Genomic DNA, 14,538 nt, shown 5'->3' on the forward strand with positions numbered 1-14,538 from the left:
AACATCTTTTTGCAGAACAAAAAGCAGAACAATCGACCCCAGAAGGCGAGAAGATGCTGGAAGTGGACAGCGGCGCCATCTACCGGGCGACGGTCGTACCGCTCAGCGAGAACAGATAACAAACTAGCTGTTACACTACTCGACCACAGATGGCGTAGCTTGTATCGTATACAGAGATAAATCTTAATAGACGCCCCATATACCTTCCTGCAGACTGGGGTTCAAAATTTAACTCTGTCAAATTGAAGAGTCTAAAATGAAGCCTATGTACAAAGGTTAGGACGCCGGTCGGAGGATACAGCAATTAAAAAAGTAAGTGATCCGATTTATGTCTGAGGCCCTACCGCGAAAAACGAAATTCCGTTATCTGCCTCTCTATCTCTCTTCCATAATCGAGCGATAGAGAGGCAGAAAAAGAAAACCTCTGGTCTAGGGATCTACGTGATAAAGTTAAAACGTCCGTATCTTTCTACTGACCGGCGGTATCAAAAAAAAAGGCGTTTGCTCGATGTCTAGTGACCAATGACAGCTGCTATCAAAAAGAGAATATATCAATAAGATATATGTCAGCGATTCCCTCTTAAAGATATAATGGATTTAATACGTATTATAGTTATTTACCGAATTTCTTTGGTTGTAAGTGAATACCATAATTAAGGTATACTTATGGATATATGTCAAGACTTAATAATTATATTATAATTCATTTTTAAATATTTTGTAAGGACGAGAAACTTTAGAGTTTTATATGAATTTGTATAAATTATATTAACATTAGTTTTTAATGAACATAGAGAAATAAGTAAGCATAGAGTGTTCACTCCATACATTAGTTTTCTTGCCAAAACGCTTATTATTTCCGCAGTCGCCATCTAGCGTCAAGTAGCGGATTTACCAGTACCGCTACTTGACACTAGATGTCGCAATTGACGAAATCTGTATTGCTAAAACAATTTACAACTAATATTACAAGCAGAAGGAGTTGAAAATAGAGTTCCGGGTAATCCGGTTATAATATTAGCTGAAAATTGATGAACATAAGACTGCGTTCGTCGCGACATCTATTGTCAACTTGCAGTACTGATAAATCCGCTAGTCGACGCTAGATGTCGACTACGAAAAAAATAAGCGTTTTGGTAACACTCTATACATACTTATTTCTCTATGTTAATGAACAAATATTAAGAAAACTTATTGTTACGTTTCGTGACGTTGTATTTTTTTATATTTCATTTTTCTTGACTAGTATTATATTTTTGTAACTAGAATCAGTTTATTAAAGTACGATTCCCACCGACCGGCTGCAGTCGGGCCGCGTCGGAGCGCACTTTCAAAAAGCCTATATCATCTGCCTATATATATGTCGCTTCTGTCATTATGTATGACAGAAGCGACAGCGTCCGTCCGGAGCCGGCCGCGTCCGGTAGGAGCCGGCGGCGGCGGTGACCGGCGGCTATGGGAAATAAATTATAGGACAGAAATTTTGCCTAAGTAAATAACGAACCTACATACCGTTTACACCAAAATGACTTGGAGCTCCGGTAGATGTCGCTAGGCGCATTATGAAGGATATGGTGGAAAAATTTGCTGTCATCTAGCAAGTTTCGGTAGCTCAGTTGGCAGAGCGATGGGCTGGTATCCCAGAGACCCGAGTTCGAGCCTCGGCTGAAACCATAAACTTTCCATTTTCCTTTTATTTCTAAGGATTGAAGTCAGTGCCATTAAACTATATTGCGATATTTAATCGTACGTAATAAAAGCACCTATTTTAATTTGAAGTAAATATTCATTGATTTTAGCAAAGAGAATTTCAAATAGAGGTGGATTGTCAAAGAAAACTTTCTAGCCACAGTTAAATTTACTGTCATCTTTCGATACATGATTAAAACTTTTAGGCCATTTGACTTTGATCCTTATTCTTTCACTGATATGTGTTAAATTTTAAACCAAAGGTATAGCGGCATCGTTTTGAGCGATGGCGCTACAACCTTTAGCCGAAGCCCGGTAAGATGGCGCCACTTTTTGATATTTTACAAATTTAACACATATCTGTGAAATAATAAGGATCAAAGTCAAATGGCGTTCTAAAAGTGTTAATCATGTGTCGAAAGATGGCAGTAAATTCACTGTGGCTACAAAGTTTTCTTTGACAATCCACCTGTATATCAAATTAACTTTGATTTTAGTGGTGTACAGTTTATAAATAAAATTATGCAATTTGACAGCTGGAGTGGATGGCACTGTACGGCGCCGTAATTAGCGGTGCCAACTGAATTGTCAAACCAACCAACCAAAAAACTAACTTTTGACAATTCAGTTGCCGCTTTCTGCGCGGAGCCGTCCAACACCATCTTCTTATAGCTGTAGAAGTCAAAGCATGAATGAATCTTTGCTAGCTTAACCTTTTGAACGTATATATAACGTAACGAACCTATCGTACGCGGCGTGTAATCGTGAACCTTGTCGGTACGCATGAAGGTTGATATTGGGCTGTCGCCGCGCGCGTCATATGGCGTCTTTGGCGGTCAAAAGGTTAAGGCTAGAGCGGTGCCATTAAAAACATGTTGAAATTAAAAGACCTATTTTACAAACGTTTATTTAACTTGCAAATACTTTAACTAAAAATAAATAATTTACCAACCTTTGTACTGTGACATATGCTCTGTATCTTTGGTATTTAAATAAAAGTAAACAAATTCTACCCTCAAATGGCGCCTTAAGCCAGTTGAGGGTAGATGAAAACATTACATGATCAAATGTAGGTTAAAGTCAGGTTCAGTGACAGATCCAGGCGGTTTTGTATTTGGTTGCTTAAGTAATTAATGTTATAAACCAAAAATGTACATTGTTTACTTTTTTTAAATACCTAAAGATACAGAGTATACATAGATAGGGTTTAAAGGGTAAAAAGTATTCGAGCAAAAGTCAAGGAGTTTATTTTTTAATTTGACAAGTCATAGAAATCATTTTGAAAGTAATGTAGTATTTTAAATTGATAATATGTAGTTCTTTTTTTGTTTTAAATTGTTATTTTATGATTTCACAATTGACTGAGGTTTTACCATATTGTTGATTATTAAATGTTGAATGAACATATTGTTGTTTTCTTTATAATTCTAGTTAAACCTCTTTATATTTTTCATGTTTAATACGATTCGTATTTATACAAATTCGACCTTAGAGCTCTGATATAAGGTTTAAAACTAATAGGACTTTTTTGAAGTGATTAATTTATCATTGAAAACTAACCAATAACTAGAGATTATTATTATTTTAATAGTCCTTTTCAACGCCGTGTCAAACACAAGAGCTGTCACTCGGACGCCACGTCACCGAAGTGTTAAAACTGAAATTGAACTTGTAGGTCCATGTTGGTCTGTGACGGATTAATCCGTCTTCCGCGTTGGACCTACGATTGGCGTCGAAAAGGTTAAATGTAAATAAAAACCACGTAACTTAGTCGGTCGGCCAATAACATAATACCAAAGATTTATATAATACCCTCTATTCTCCTTGATAATACCATACATACAAAATGTAGTATCGTATTGTCGAGTCGTCCTTTTTAGGGTTCCGTAGTCAACTAGGAACCCTTATAGTTTCGCCATGTCCGTCTGTCTGTCCGAGGCTTTGCTCCGTGGTCGTTAGTGCTAGAAAGCTGAAATTTGGCATGGATATACTAATCAATAAAGGCGATAAAGTCGTACCATAAAAACTAAAAAAATATTTTTTTGTAGGGTACCTCCCCTACACGTAAAGTGGGGGAGATTTTTTTTTTTTTGCTTCAACCCTACAGTGTGGGATATCGTTGGAAAGGTCTTTCAAAACTAATAGGGGTCTTCAACAAACATTTCTTGATAAAGTGAATATATTCGAAGATAATTGCTCCGAAAGCAAAAAAAATGTGTGTCCCCCCCCTCTAACTTTTGAACCATAGGTCCAAAAAATATGAAAAAAATCTTGGAAATAGAGCTTAAGAAAAACATTAAATGAAAACTATAACGGATATGATCAGTTTAGCTGTTTTTGAGTTATCGCATAAAGTTTCCCCTTCATAGTAAAAAGACCCACAGTTCATCCCTTGGTTAAAAATCTACCATACTTTAAGCTCCAGTTTAGCTTAATATGACGGAAGAGTAATTACGGAACCCTACTCTGAGCATGGCCCGACATGCTCTTGGCCGGTTTATTATACTTAACAATTGACATTCTTTAAGATTAAAGGACCAAAGAGTAAAGTAAGTATATAGGTAAAGAGAGCCCTCTTGAAGCATTTTTTAAACATTTGAACGCTTTATGTAATAAACCCAAACATCACTCAAACGCCAAGCTCCCGGGCGCAAGCAAGCTAATGTAAGCCTTACTCGAAAGTGTGAAGGTTACTTTGACAGCGTCCGCCATGACACCTATAGTAGTAATATAATATGACTGCTTACATATCTGAACGTTTTTGAAACAATAATATTCTTACTTATAATTTACATATTATGTAACGAAATAATAATATTGTTATATTATGTCTTTGACCTAAGCGGCGGGTAACAGATTTTCATAAAGAAAACAAGATGCTTGTGACAAAAATTTAATATAAATTTAATATGACATTGATTGGCTTGGCCTAGTGGGCAGTGACCCTGCCTACGAAGCTGATGGTCCCGGGTTCAAATCCTGGTAAGGGCATGTATTCGTGTGATGAGCATGGATATTTGTTCCTGAGTCATGGGTGTTTTCTATGTATTTAAGTATTTATAAATATTTATATATTATATATGTCGTTGTCTAAGTACTCTCAACACAAGCCTTATTGAGCTTACTGTGGGACTTAGTCAATTTGTGTAATAATGTCCTATAATATTTATTTATTATTTATTTATTTATTTATTGATATTCAATATGAATAAATACTTATATAGGACACTAAATACAGTTTAAAACTTCACTTTTCCCCAATTTTTACATACGATGATGTGTCTTCATATGCCCCTTCAAACTGCAATTCTGAACAAAAGCCTGACCACAAACCGTACAAGAAAACCTCCTATCATTATTATGTATCCGCATATGCTCTGTCAACGTTTTCTTCCTCGAATATGCTTTTTTACACACCGTACATTCAAAAGTCTTAGCCCCATTATGCTTAACCATATGCATCTTTAATTCTTTCCGAGCAAAGAATTTACTAAAACATATTTCACATTGAACAGAACGCTCTTCCAAATGATCTCGTTTCATATGTTGAGATAGCATGAATCTTCTTGCATATACTTTGTCGCAAACATTACATTTATATTCTAATTCGGCTTGACCATGTATTTTAACTAAATGTTGATATCGTCTAAAATAATCTGTGAACCGCTCCGGACATTTTGTACATTTAAAGCGCTTTATCATTTTATGCACTGTATCGACATGACTTTTAAGCTTCTGTTGTGATGAAAATACTTTCTTACAAGTCTCACACTGAAAACTACCTTCAACATGGATAGTTTTCACGTGCGTATTTAATCTATGGCTGGTTACAAATCCCGTGTCACACTTATCACAATTATAATTTCTAAAATGTTTATTCATATGTCTTTCTATTGCTCCAATACTCTCAGACTTTAGACTACATATTTGACATATGTAATTATTATCCATAGGTACTTTGAATGGTATTACTCTGTCTTCTAGCTTAGTGTAAAACTTTTTGTCATGTTTTGATTCTAGATGATTTTTAAAGTCTTGTAAAGTATTTAAGCTAGTGTCACATAGGGTGCAAGTTAAGTCTGTTATGTCTACATTTATAACAAGACAGTATGGGCTGAGGGAATTCAAGGATTTCTTGATATCACTATTCTTATGTTCTTTTTGGTGTGTTCGCAACGCTTCGATATTGTCGAAGATGTCCTTGCAGTAAAAACAGGGTAGTCCATCTCTGCTTGCTTGCTTGCTTTTCCCCTATAAGAAAATATGGAAAATATAGTTATGATGTATCCAAATATTAAAAAGCAAATTTAACATATACACTTAACGCATGCGGGCGCACACAAACACACACCCAAAGACACAAACAGACACCTGTAAGTAACAGAATATTTCTTATGACGACCGGTTTGGCCTAGTGGGTAGTGACCCTGCCTACGAAGCTGATGGTCCCGGGTTCAAATCCTGGTAAGAGCACTTATTCGTGTGATGAGCATGGATATTTGTTCCTGAGTCATGGGTGTTTTCTATGTATTTAAGTATTTATAAATATTTATATATTATATATATCGTTGTCTAAGTACCCTCAACACAAGCCTTATTGAGCTTACTGTGGGACTTAGTCAATTTGTGTAATAATGTCCTATAATATTTATATTTATTTCTTTTTTTTTAAAGCTTGACTCTCATATAGTCTAACCGACTTTACAAAAGGATAACAGCTAGGTTTGTTGTTGTCGCATGGTTAAATTCTAGTTATTTATTCGCAAATAAAACATTGAAACTTATATTGCCCTATAAGCTGTGCGTTGTGGTGTGGGCGAACTTCTCTTCTTTAGTTGTTGTGGAGATTAGCTAGAGCTTTAGTTCTACCACCACCACCACCACTAGCCACTTCTATAGTATTATGGCGTACGGCATTATACTTTGGGGCAATGGTGCAGACTTCAATGCTCTTTTTGATTGCAGATTTGTGGACATACCCTATGGTTTTGGGTGTGGAATTGCTTTACACTAGCAAAAAAATAGGTATTTTAAGGGTGTGTAATGTTTTTAATAATAACAATTTGCGAAATTTCATTTTTCATAATTTGAATTGCATAATTTTGATATGCAGAAATTATGATTTGGTATAAAAACAAATACAATAAAAACGAATTGCATAATTTCGAAAGTAATTATAGTTTAGTAGCATAGTAATGTATTTGCATAACAGGCAACCAGTATAATGTTCACTCTGTATACTATTTTATACTCAGAACGTTTTTTATTCATGAAAACCAACAGCATAATATTGAAGGTGTGGTTTCACAATCAAACCTCGGCAAATCGTTCATAAACTTTATTTATTTGATTGAGTTTGCTGAAAGTTTAACCACACTGAATTACTAATTAATAAAAAAAAACTTAAACATTATATTTGCATGGAACATAATCGATTTTTCTAAGCGTCAAACTGACCTACATCCGTACTTTACGTCTGTCGACATATATCATTTTACCGCAAAGCAGCGGCCAGTGTGAGTTGGAACCTCTGTGGTTCCTAAGGGATTGAGATAAACTTCATATAAACGCCTAGTGAAAATGAACAAGCAAAAATACAATTTCCGAGACATATGGTTCTGCCCATATGGTCGCAGTTCTACCTAACACTCCTCCTCGCTTCGCTCGTCGTGGTACCTAACGGCGACCAGCTTTGAAGTTGAAAAGGTAGATTGTTGTATAATTTTATAGTTTGATTGACACCAAGTATAGTTTGACGACCGGTTTGGCCTAGTGGGTAGTGACCCTGCCTACGAAGCTGATGGTCCCGGGTTCAAATCCTGGTAAGGGCATGTATTCGTGTGATGAGCATGGATATTTGTTCCTGAGTCATGGGTGTTTTCTATGTATTTATGTATTTATAAATATTTATATATTATATATATCGTTGTCTAAGTACCCTCAACACAAGCCTTATTGAGCTTACTGTGGGACTTAGTCAATTTGTGTAATAATGTCTTATAATATTTATTTATATCATAGAACACTATGTCACCATTCGTCAAAATTTAGTACTATATTTTAATTATTATACGAAATGTATGTTATAACAAGTAAAATTATTCCTAAGGATTGTTATGAAGAATGTTTTTATGATTATAGAGCATTCTGTCATTAAATTAGTATGACTAACAACTTTATATGTTTTGTTTTTATACATAATTTTTATTATGAGTTTCAATAGTAGTTAAATGAAATTATGCTAAAAGTTTGTATTAAAATTGAACGGCACCCGTATTTTAACATTCTAAGCATTGTTACCTGTTTTTAATTCATATCATAAGTTTGGTATCTATTTTACAATAAACAAAGTTATTAATATAAGAAAGCATTCTCGTAGCGCAAGCCCGTATGTGATATGTAATACATTTTGTAAGTACCTTGAAAGCAGTAACATTGGAGTGCTCCAAAATTAGTAAAGCGTTGTGGATGTGAGCGACTTTCTCGGTGACATGGCGTTGGTCGTTTTTCTGCTTGTTTTCAGCCTCTGGGTTTAATAGGGGTTCTATGTCTTTTGAGCGAGTTTCCTTTCCTGTGAGAGAAAAAATTGTTCATTTAAAAGGCCCTCCATCTTTAGTGGGTGAATCAAGCGCGAACCATGGACCAAACCATATTAGGCTTATGCCGACAAAGTTTTAAAATGTAACCTAAAAAATCATTTGTACCTCTGCTGCACTGACCTATTACGCATTTGCCTTATAAATGTATGCCTCTGCTGTATGAAGGTCATTACATAAGCATTTCAAAAATAGTATTGTTCTGAAGCCTGTAACGAGCATAAAGGTGTCAGAAATTACTCAAAATTTAACCTTATCATTTTGAAATGCAGTTCAAAACCATTGAAATATGCTTAATTATATTCCTCGGCCTTGTTAAAGGGTAAATATATTTTTAATTTTGAATATGTCCGGCTGCTATGTTTCAGTAAGTAGTAGCACCCATAGATACAGGAGTCCTATCTTACCCTGTAACACATCGAGATGCATGACGTATTGAGGGCACACTTCGTACAGGCTGTCCCGGGTGGGCAGCGCGCGCAGGGCCGGGTGGCGCGCCCGGAGGCGAGCCTCGTCGCGTGCGAGCGTAGCGTTGTCATTCTCAGGATCTGGTATACATATTTTCACCAGACTTAAATCGACCGGGATATAGACCGTGATTACCTTTTATATTATTTTTGAGCTCCCGATATTTCGACGCAGTTACATGCATCACGGGTAACTGGAGATAGCGGGTGGGTGTCAAAGTTGTGTAGACCGCGCTCGGTCTACCCTCATTCGTGCGCGTCGCAATGCGAACGCAGCCGACGCGCACGAATGAGGACAGACCGAGCGCGTTAATACATAACTGCAAAACTGTTAATACATACTTTTATTTAAACTTAGATATTATAAGTTACAAGCTTTACTTATGTTATAGATATAGGCTTTTAGTCATTCAACTTTTCATGTAAGTTCAGCAGTTTAGCTTTATGTTTGTTTTAAAAAATTTAACGGGTCAAACGCGATATAATTTCATTGTTTTTACCTTAGTGGACGTTTCAACTGGGTTTCACCCGCTGTGGTCACCATTGACTGACGTCCCAGCAAAATGTCAATTATATTGTGAGTGTTGTGTCGTGCTGTAGACAATTAACATAAACTGGTAACTTCAATTACTTGATCTACCCGAAACATTTTTATAACTATTTTCATGCGCGTCGCCAAGGGGGGGCAGGGGGCAGCTGCCCCCACCTAGAGAACAAAATATCCCCCTCTTATATGAACTGGAACGTTAGTCATCCGCGACCACAGCTGGTGCAAACCAGTTAAAAGGTTACATAAGGTAAAAATAATGAAATTATATTGCTTTCGACCTGATAAAATTACAAATTTTGCGTATAAAACGCGAGGGTTTAAAGTGATATCACGGTGTTTTTTTTTTTATTTGGAAATGAGTGTGCAGTTGGATTTGTAAATACATTGAGTAATTCAGTGGCTCTGATAAGATTCAAACCCGGAGCTTAGAGAGACTGGCTTATCGCTCAACGAAGCTAATGCATTGCAATAGGGAGTATTACTGCAATGTTCTGCCGCCAGAGTGCAGCACTAGCGCACATTCTAAACCATAGAGTAACTTATACATAATCATAGTATGCCTTAAAAAGATTTTTGACAAGTTTTCACAGATAATTTGTTGCGAATAAATATGACATAAATGCATCAAGGCGGTTTGTAACAGTTTGTCTATCGCTCGAATATGCAAGAGTGATAGAGAGCAGATAACGAAATTTCGATTTTCGTATTTTGCAGTCCCTCTGATTGTGCTAGTGGCGCCCAAGGCTCGGAAACCGGTTAAATTTCCAAACCGTTATCATGTACTTGGCGCAAAACCCTTTTAATTTCGGTTTCGCTCGAAAAACCGTTTTTAATGAGAACAGTTCTTTGACAAATTATCCGGTTTAGAGCAATAAAAACCGGTTTCTTCCTGTGTCGGTGTCTGTTAAGTGGCACACCACCAGGAAGACCGGCCGTTGCTTCAGTCTACGAATAAACCGTTTTTAGGTTACAATAATGTTCTTAACACGTTCGCGTTCTTATAAAAGTTCGGAGGAAAACCGAAATAAACCGGTATTTACCGGTATTTTAAGAACCGGTTCCGAGCCTTGGTGGCGCCCTCTACGCAGAGTTTTGCGTAATATTCCCTATAGTTTTGTATGAATATTATGTGTATAAAACTCACCATTGTCCTTGTTTACTATATCCATGTAGTCATCATCATCATCTGGCTCTGGCTTTGTTTCTCGCAGTACCTCAAGCTCCACCTCAAAAGCCAACTCTTGCTTTTTCTCAAGGTCTGTTGGTTCTTTCACTGTAAACATAGAACATCAATATTTTTAACTTTTTGAACGCTAATGACATAAAAACTAACATCACTCAAACGCCAAGCTCCCGGGCGCAAGCGAGCTAACATAAACCTTACTTGAAAGTGTGAAGGTTACTTTGACAGCGTCCGCCATAACACCTATAGTTGTCCTTGGCGCTGTGGGCACGACTAGTAACGACGCCTTTAAGTGTTCTTGGCGTTCAAAAGGAGAACAACGTGGCGTTGGAGAAAGGGCAAAGACAAAAAACTGTTTCCTGATTTAGGTATTTTTTACATCTGTTACAACAGTTTAGGTAGAGCTATATACATAGGTACATAAATTTTATAATTAAAAAAAAACTTTTATGTTAGACATAAGGGCCTGTGGTAAAAAAAAACTAAAAAAATCCACTACAAAATATATGTGACATATAATATACGTTCATATGTCCTATGGACAGAATGTAAGATTTAAAGATTTAACCTTTTAACCACTGTGGTCTGATGTATAAGACTTACAATATCCAGTTAATTTCACTGTAGTCTGATAAATAAGACGAAACTTCGTGTAACTTCGTACCTGCGGCGACACAAGCACGCCTATATTTATGATTATATATGTGTGTATGTATATGTGTATATATGTATTTATTGTATGTGTATGTATTTATTATTTTGCTGGGAGAGTCCTAGGTGTCCGAAGACACTAATCCGGACAATTCGATGAGTTAGGTTTTAAGTAATTTTGTTTGTAAATGTAATATAATACTGTTTTAGTTTCGGCAATAAAGGGTATTATGATTATGATTATTTTAAAGATATATATAAAATATTTGTCTTCGGTTTGTTGATTTATATGTAAACCCGCATTACCCCTTCAAAGTTGTAATGGACTTAAATTTCCTATTACCTGGTTTTAAACTTGTATTTCGTCTTCTGTGTATTTCTTGTAACTTCATGGTGCACAATAATAGTACATTACTATAGAGGCCGGAAAACGTAGGGTTGCAGGCCAAGTAGATATATACGGCTGAGCATAGCGAAGCTGGATAGAGATACGCGGCCGGCAACCCCGTTTCTCGCCGAGATATGTATAGTGCTTTTCTCAAACTTGCAATTAAAACAAAAAATTGTAGTCAATTTGTTTTGTGGCGACCTACTCGGCTCGCCACTCTACCAGCGGTGTACAACCTTACGCGCGTAAGACCGCGCGCCTGCGCGATGCGCCACTGCGCCATCACCGTACCAACTACCAAGCTTACTGAAGCTAGTTGATGGTTGGATGCCAAGACGTTGTGTCACAATTTGACGTTAAAAACAAAAGAAGGTTGCTTTACAGTCCTAGGTGTGTAAGGCAGTATGAAATTGCTTTACATATCATCTTCACTCATCGCACCTGATATGTAGTTTTTCCGGACCTAATTTGACGTAAGTCATGTCATCATTTCATAGCAAGTTTGAAAAATAGTACATTACGATACAAGTGCGAAAAATAAGAAATTCAAAACGAGTGGGGTCGTGTTTTAAATCGACACGAGTTGCGAATTACCTATTCGCACATGTATCGTACAACGTTTTACAGTACATATGGCCCTTTAAATGTTCGACACAGTAACGTAATATGCTAATTTTCGCACTAGTGCGGTAAAGTAGCACCATATGTACTGTACAGAATATTTACTCTTTTACTTACTCTAAACCTAAACTTACCAAAGTGCAATTGCTTCTCCGCATCAACTACCATTTTACGGAAACTATCAGCATCACGCAATTTCCGAATACAATCCACACAAATTAGGTTACTCTTGTCACTTGATTTTGAAAGCTGGAACCAAAAATTATATTGAATTTTTTAACAAAATATCAGATAAATATATTATAAATTAGATCAATGTGGAGAAGACCAGCATACATAATTTTTTAGGGTTTCGTACCCAAAGGGTAAAACGGGACCCTATTACTAAGACTCCGTCTGTATGTCACCAGGCTGTATCTCATGAACCGTGATAGGTAGACAGTTGAAATTTCTGTTGCCGCTATAACAACAAATACTAAAAAGTAGGGAACCGGTGGGCAAGTCCGACTCGCACTTGTCCTATTTTTCAGTATACATACTTCACTCTAAGACAGAAAGGAAGAGCTATCTACTGACCTTCTGTAAGTAGAGCAACAAAAGAGCTATAATTGATGGACTTACTTGACCGATGGTCTTCTCCACATGGACCTTATTTAATACTTTAATTTCAAGTTCTTTTTATTTTCTACCTAATGTTTCGGGTGTTATTGCTGGGAGGTCTAGGGAGGCCCTAGGGGGGGCAAACTCTGCAGAGGGGCATAAAATTTGAGCTGTATGCCCCCCCCTGCCTTTATCTGCCTACTCCCATGGAAGTAGACTTCAACGTCAACTTGCCCCCCCCCCCCCCCCCTAGTTCACTGGCTGGCTACGCCCTTGTCTAAAAAATTCTAGAAAGCTACTATTGGACTAGGATGTGGGAGTGGGAAGCACTTGGGTTAGACCAATCTAAGTTGGCAGCAATTTTGATAGAACAGAATGTAAAAGTGTCGTTTTAAACATCAAACATCTATGAAATTATGCTTCGAAATTTCTAGTCGGTAAACTGTTTATCAGGCTGTGTTTGTAATAAAAACTAGTCAAAATATGAGCTGTTTATTATTATGTATTGTAAAATAAATAGGCCCTCTTGAGTACCGAGATTCTTATATAAAATCAGTAGCTAGGCGTGAGCGAATGGGGCCCTCGCCCACGGCCTCGCACTTAGGGGGGCCCGCAAAGCCAACCTTTTGATTACCTTAGGAATACACATTGAAAAGGGCCTCGCAGATGTGATTTCGCCCATGGCTAGATTAGGTAAGTACTTGAACAATCTATTTGGTCTAGTAAACATAGTATTTCGATGCCCTAAGTAAATAATGAGGATATATCAATTGTGAAATACTTACAAAAACATTGAAACATTCCAAGAATATATCGAAGTATACTTCACGAGATCCATCACAGTAATATTCTTTAAAGACGTCGCGATGCTCTCCTGCCTTTAGACAACAACGGCACTTTCCGTGTAAAGATTGAATGGAGTCCATTTTTCAAGTATTTTCATATGATTTTCATAAACTACACCAGTTTAAATCAAAACAAAACAAATATTTAATTTGGCGGAGTTCATTGATGACTGATAACCTGATTACCTGACCGCAATATTATTGCCATGTTAAAACTAAAAAATATACACAAAAATCGTTTTATTTATTGATTTAAACTATTTAGAGGCATACTTGCCTCTGGAGCGGAGCGAAGCATTGAAGCACAAAGAGGGGCGGAGATTTTATGAAATTCTATTGGTGGATTTTTAACTCGCTAACCGCTCCGCTGCCTCTTTCCACTCCAATGGATAGGCAGCCGTGTAAATTCCTCTAGATATATTATGAACGTTTCTACCTTTACAGATCTATTATGAGGTCTTTGAAGCGCTTCCAAGAACGATAATATGGTAAAGAAATTTGTTTCCGTCTACAATAAAACGGATAACAAGATAATTACAGAATTAAAAGAACTTACCTGATGTGAAGTTTAATCCTGATTATATGAAGTATTTTGTATGTTAATTTACTTAAGGCATTCTCTACCAGTCAACCATTGGGCTAAACAGAAACTGTTCAGTATTGTAAAAAGTGGACATGAAATTAGAGTATTATATTAGTTATATCAATGAGTCAAAACTTATATTGATGTATGACACCAAATAATGAATGCAACTTAGCATGACGCCTTTGCTATGTTAATCTATGTTCGCAATCGGTGCGTCTTTGTCGCTGATAAGCACATTGTCTTCTTCGATCCATTTGTCATTTTAAGACTCATAAGTTTGTGATCGTCGCTAATTATGGGTAACTTGCAGTGATAGAATCGTTAAATAATTAAGAGGAAAGAGGACGGCCGTTTCGAAAAGG

At 36.7% G+C, this 14,538-nt stretch overlaps 2 protein-coding genes and 1 non-coding gene across 4 annotated transcripts in view; 2 read left to right on the plus strand and 1 right to left on the minus strand.

Annotated features, from left to right (window-relative positions):
* Positions 1 to 3,094, plus strand: part of LOC133531771 (major facilitator superfamily domain-containing protein 6) — a 28,713-nt gene extending 25,619 nt beyond the window's left edge. The window contains exon 9 of one of the 2 annotated variants that reach the window (XM_061870162.1): positions 16 to 2,406. In XM_061870162.1, the coding sequence (XP_061726146.1) occupies positions 16 to 127 (112 nt within the window). In that variant the 3' untranslated portion in view covers positions 128 to 2,406. Of the gene's footprint in view, positions 1 to 15 lie in introns of both variants that reach the window. The other variant, XM_061870161.1, reaches the window with a different exon arrangement.
* Trnat-ggu (transfer RNA threonine (anticodon GGU)) lies at positions 1,602 to 1,673 on the plus strand. Its single transcript has one exon. It is a non-coding gene; the product is annotated as a tRNA-Thr (tRNA).
* Positions 3,095 to 4,569: 1,475 nt separating the features above from the next.
* Positions 4,570 to 13,917, minus strand: LOC133531772 (zinc finger and BTB domain-containing protein 41-like). The gene is made up of 6 exons (XM_061870163.1): positions 13,531 to 13,917; positions 12,280 to 12,394; positions 10,447 to 10,575; positions 8,693 to 8,833; positions 8,109 to 8,260; positions 4,570 to 5,940 (listed from the first exon to the last, which is right to left on the minus strand). The coding sequence occupies exons 1-6, from the start codon at positions 13,669 to 13,671 to the stop codon at positions 4,954 to 4,956; spliced, it is 1,665 nt and encodes a 554-aa protein (XP_061726147.1). The 5' UTR covers positions 13,672 to 13,917; the 3' UTR covers positions 4,570 to 4,953.
* Positions 13,918 to 14,538: the final 621 nt, after the last annotated feature.

This window comes from Cydia pomonella, chromosome 25 (assembly GCF_033807575.1).
Source record: "Cydia pomonella isolate Wapato2018A chromosome 25, ilCydPomo1, whole genome shotgun sequence".
In the NCBI taxonomy this organism is placed as follows: domain Eukaryota; kingdom Metazoa; phylum Arthropoda; class Insecta; order Lepidoptera; family Tortricidae; genus Cydia; species Cydia pomonella.

What these genes read in the sequence shown, in the direction of transcription:
- LOC133531772 (XM_061870163.1), bottom strand. Translation starts at nt 13,671, where the DNA reads ATGGACTCCATTCAATCTTTACACGGAAAGTGCCGTTGTTGTCTAAAG. An exon ending in TGGAATGTTTCAATGTTTTT is followed by an intron (nt 12,395 to 13,530) that starts GTAAGTATTTCA and finishes TTTTGGTTCCAG; the next exon opens with CTTTCAAAATCAAGTGACAA. An exon ending in TATAGTAAACAAGGACAATG is followed by an intron (nt 8,834 to 10,446) that starts GTGAGTTTTATA and finishes TATGTATACCAG; the next exon opens with ATCCTGAGAATGACAACGCT.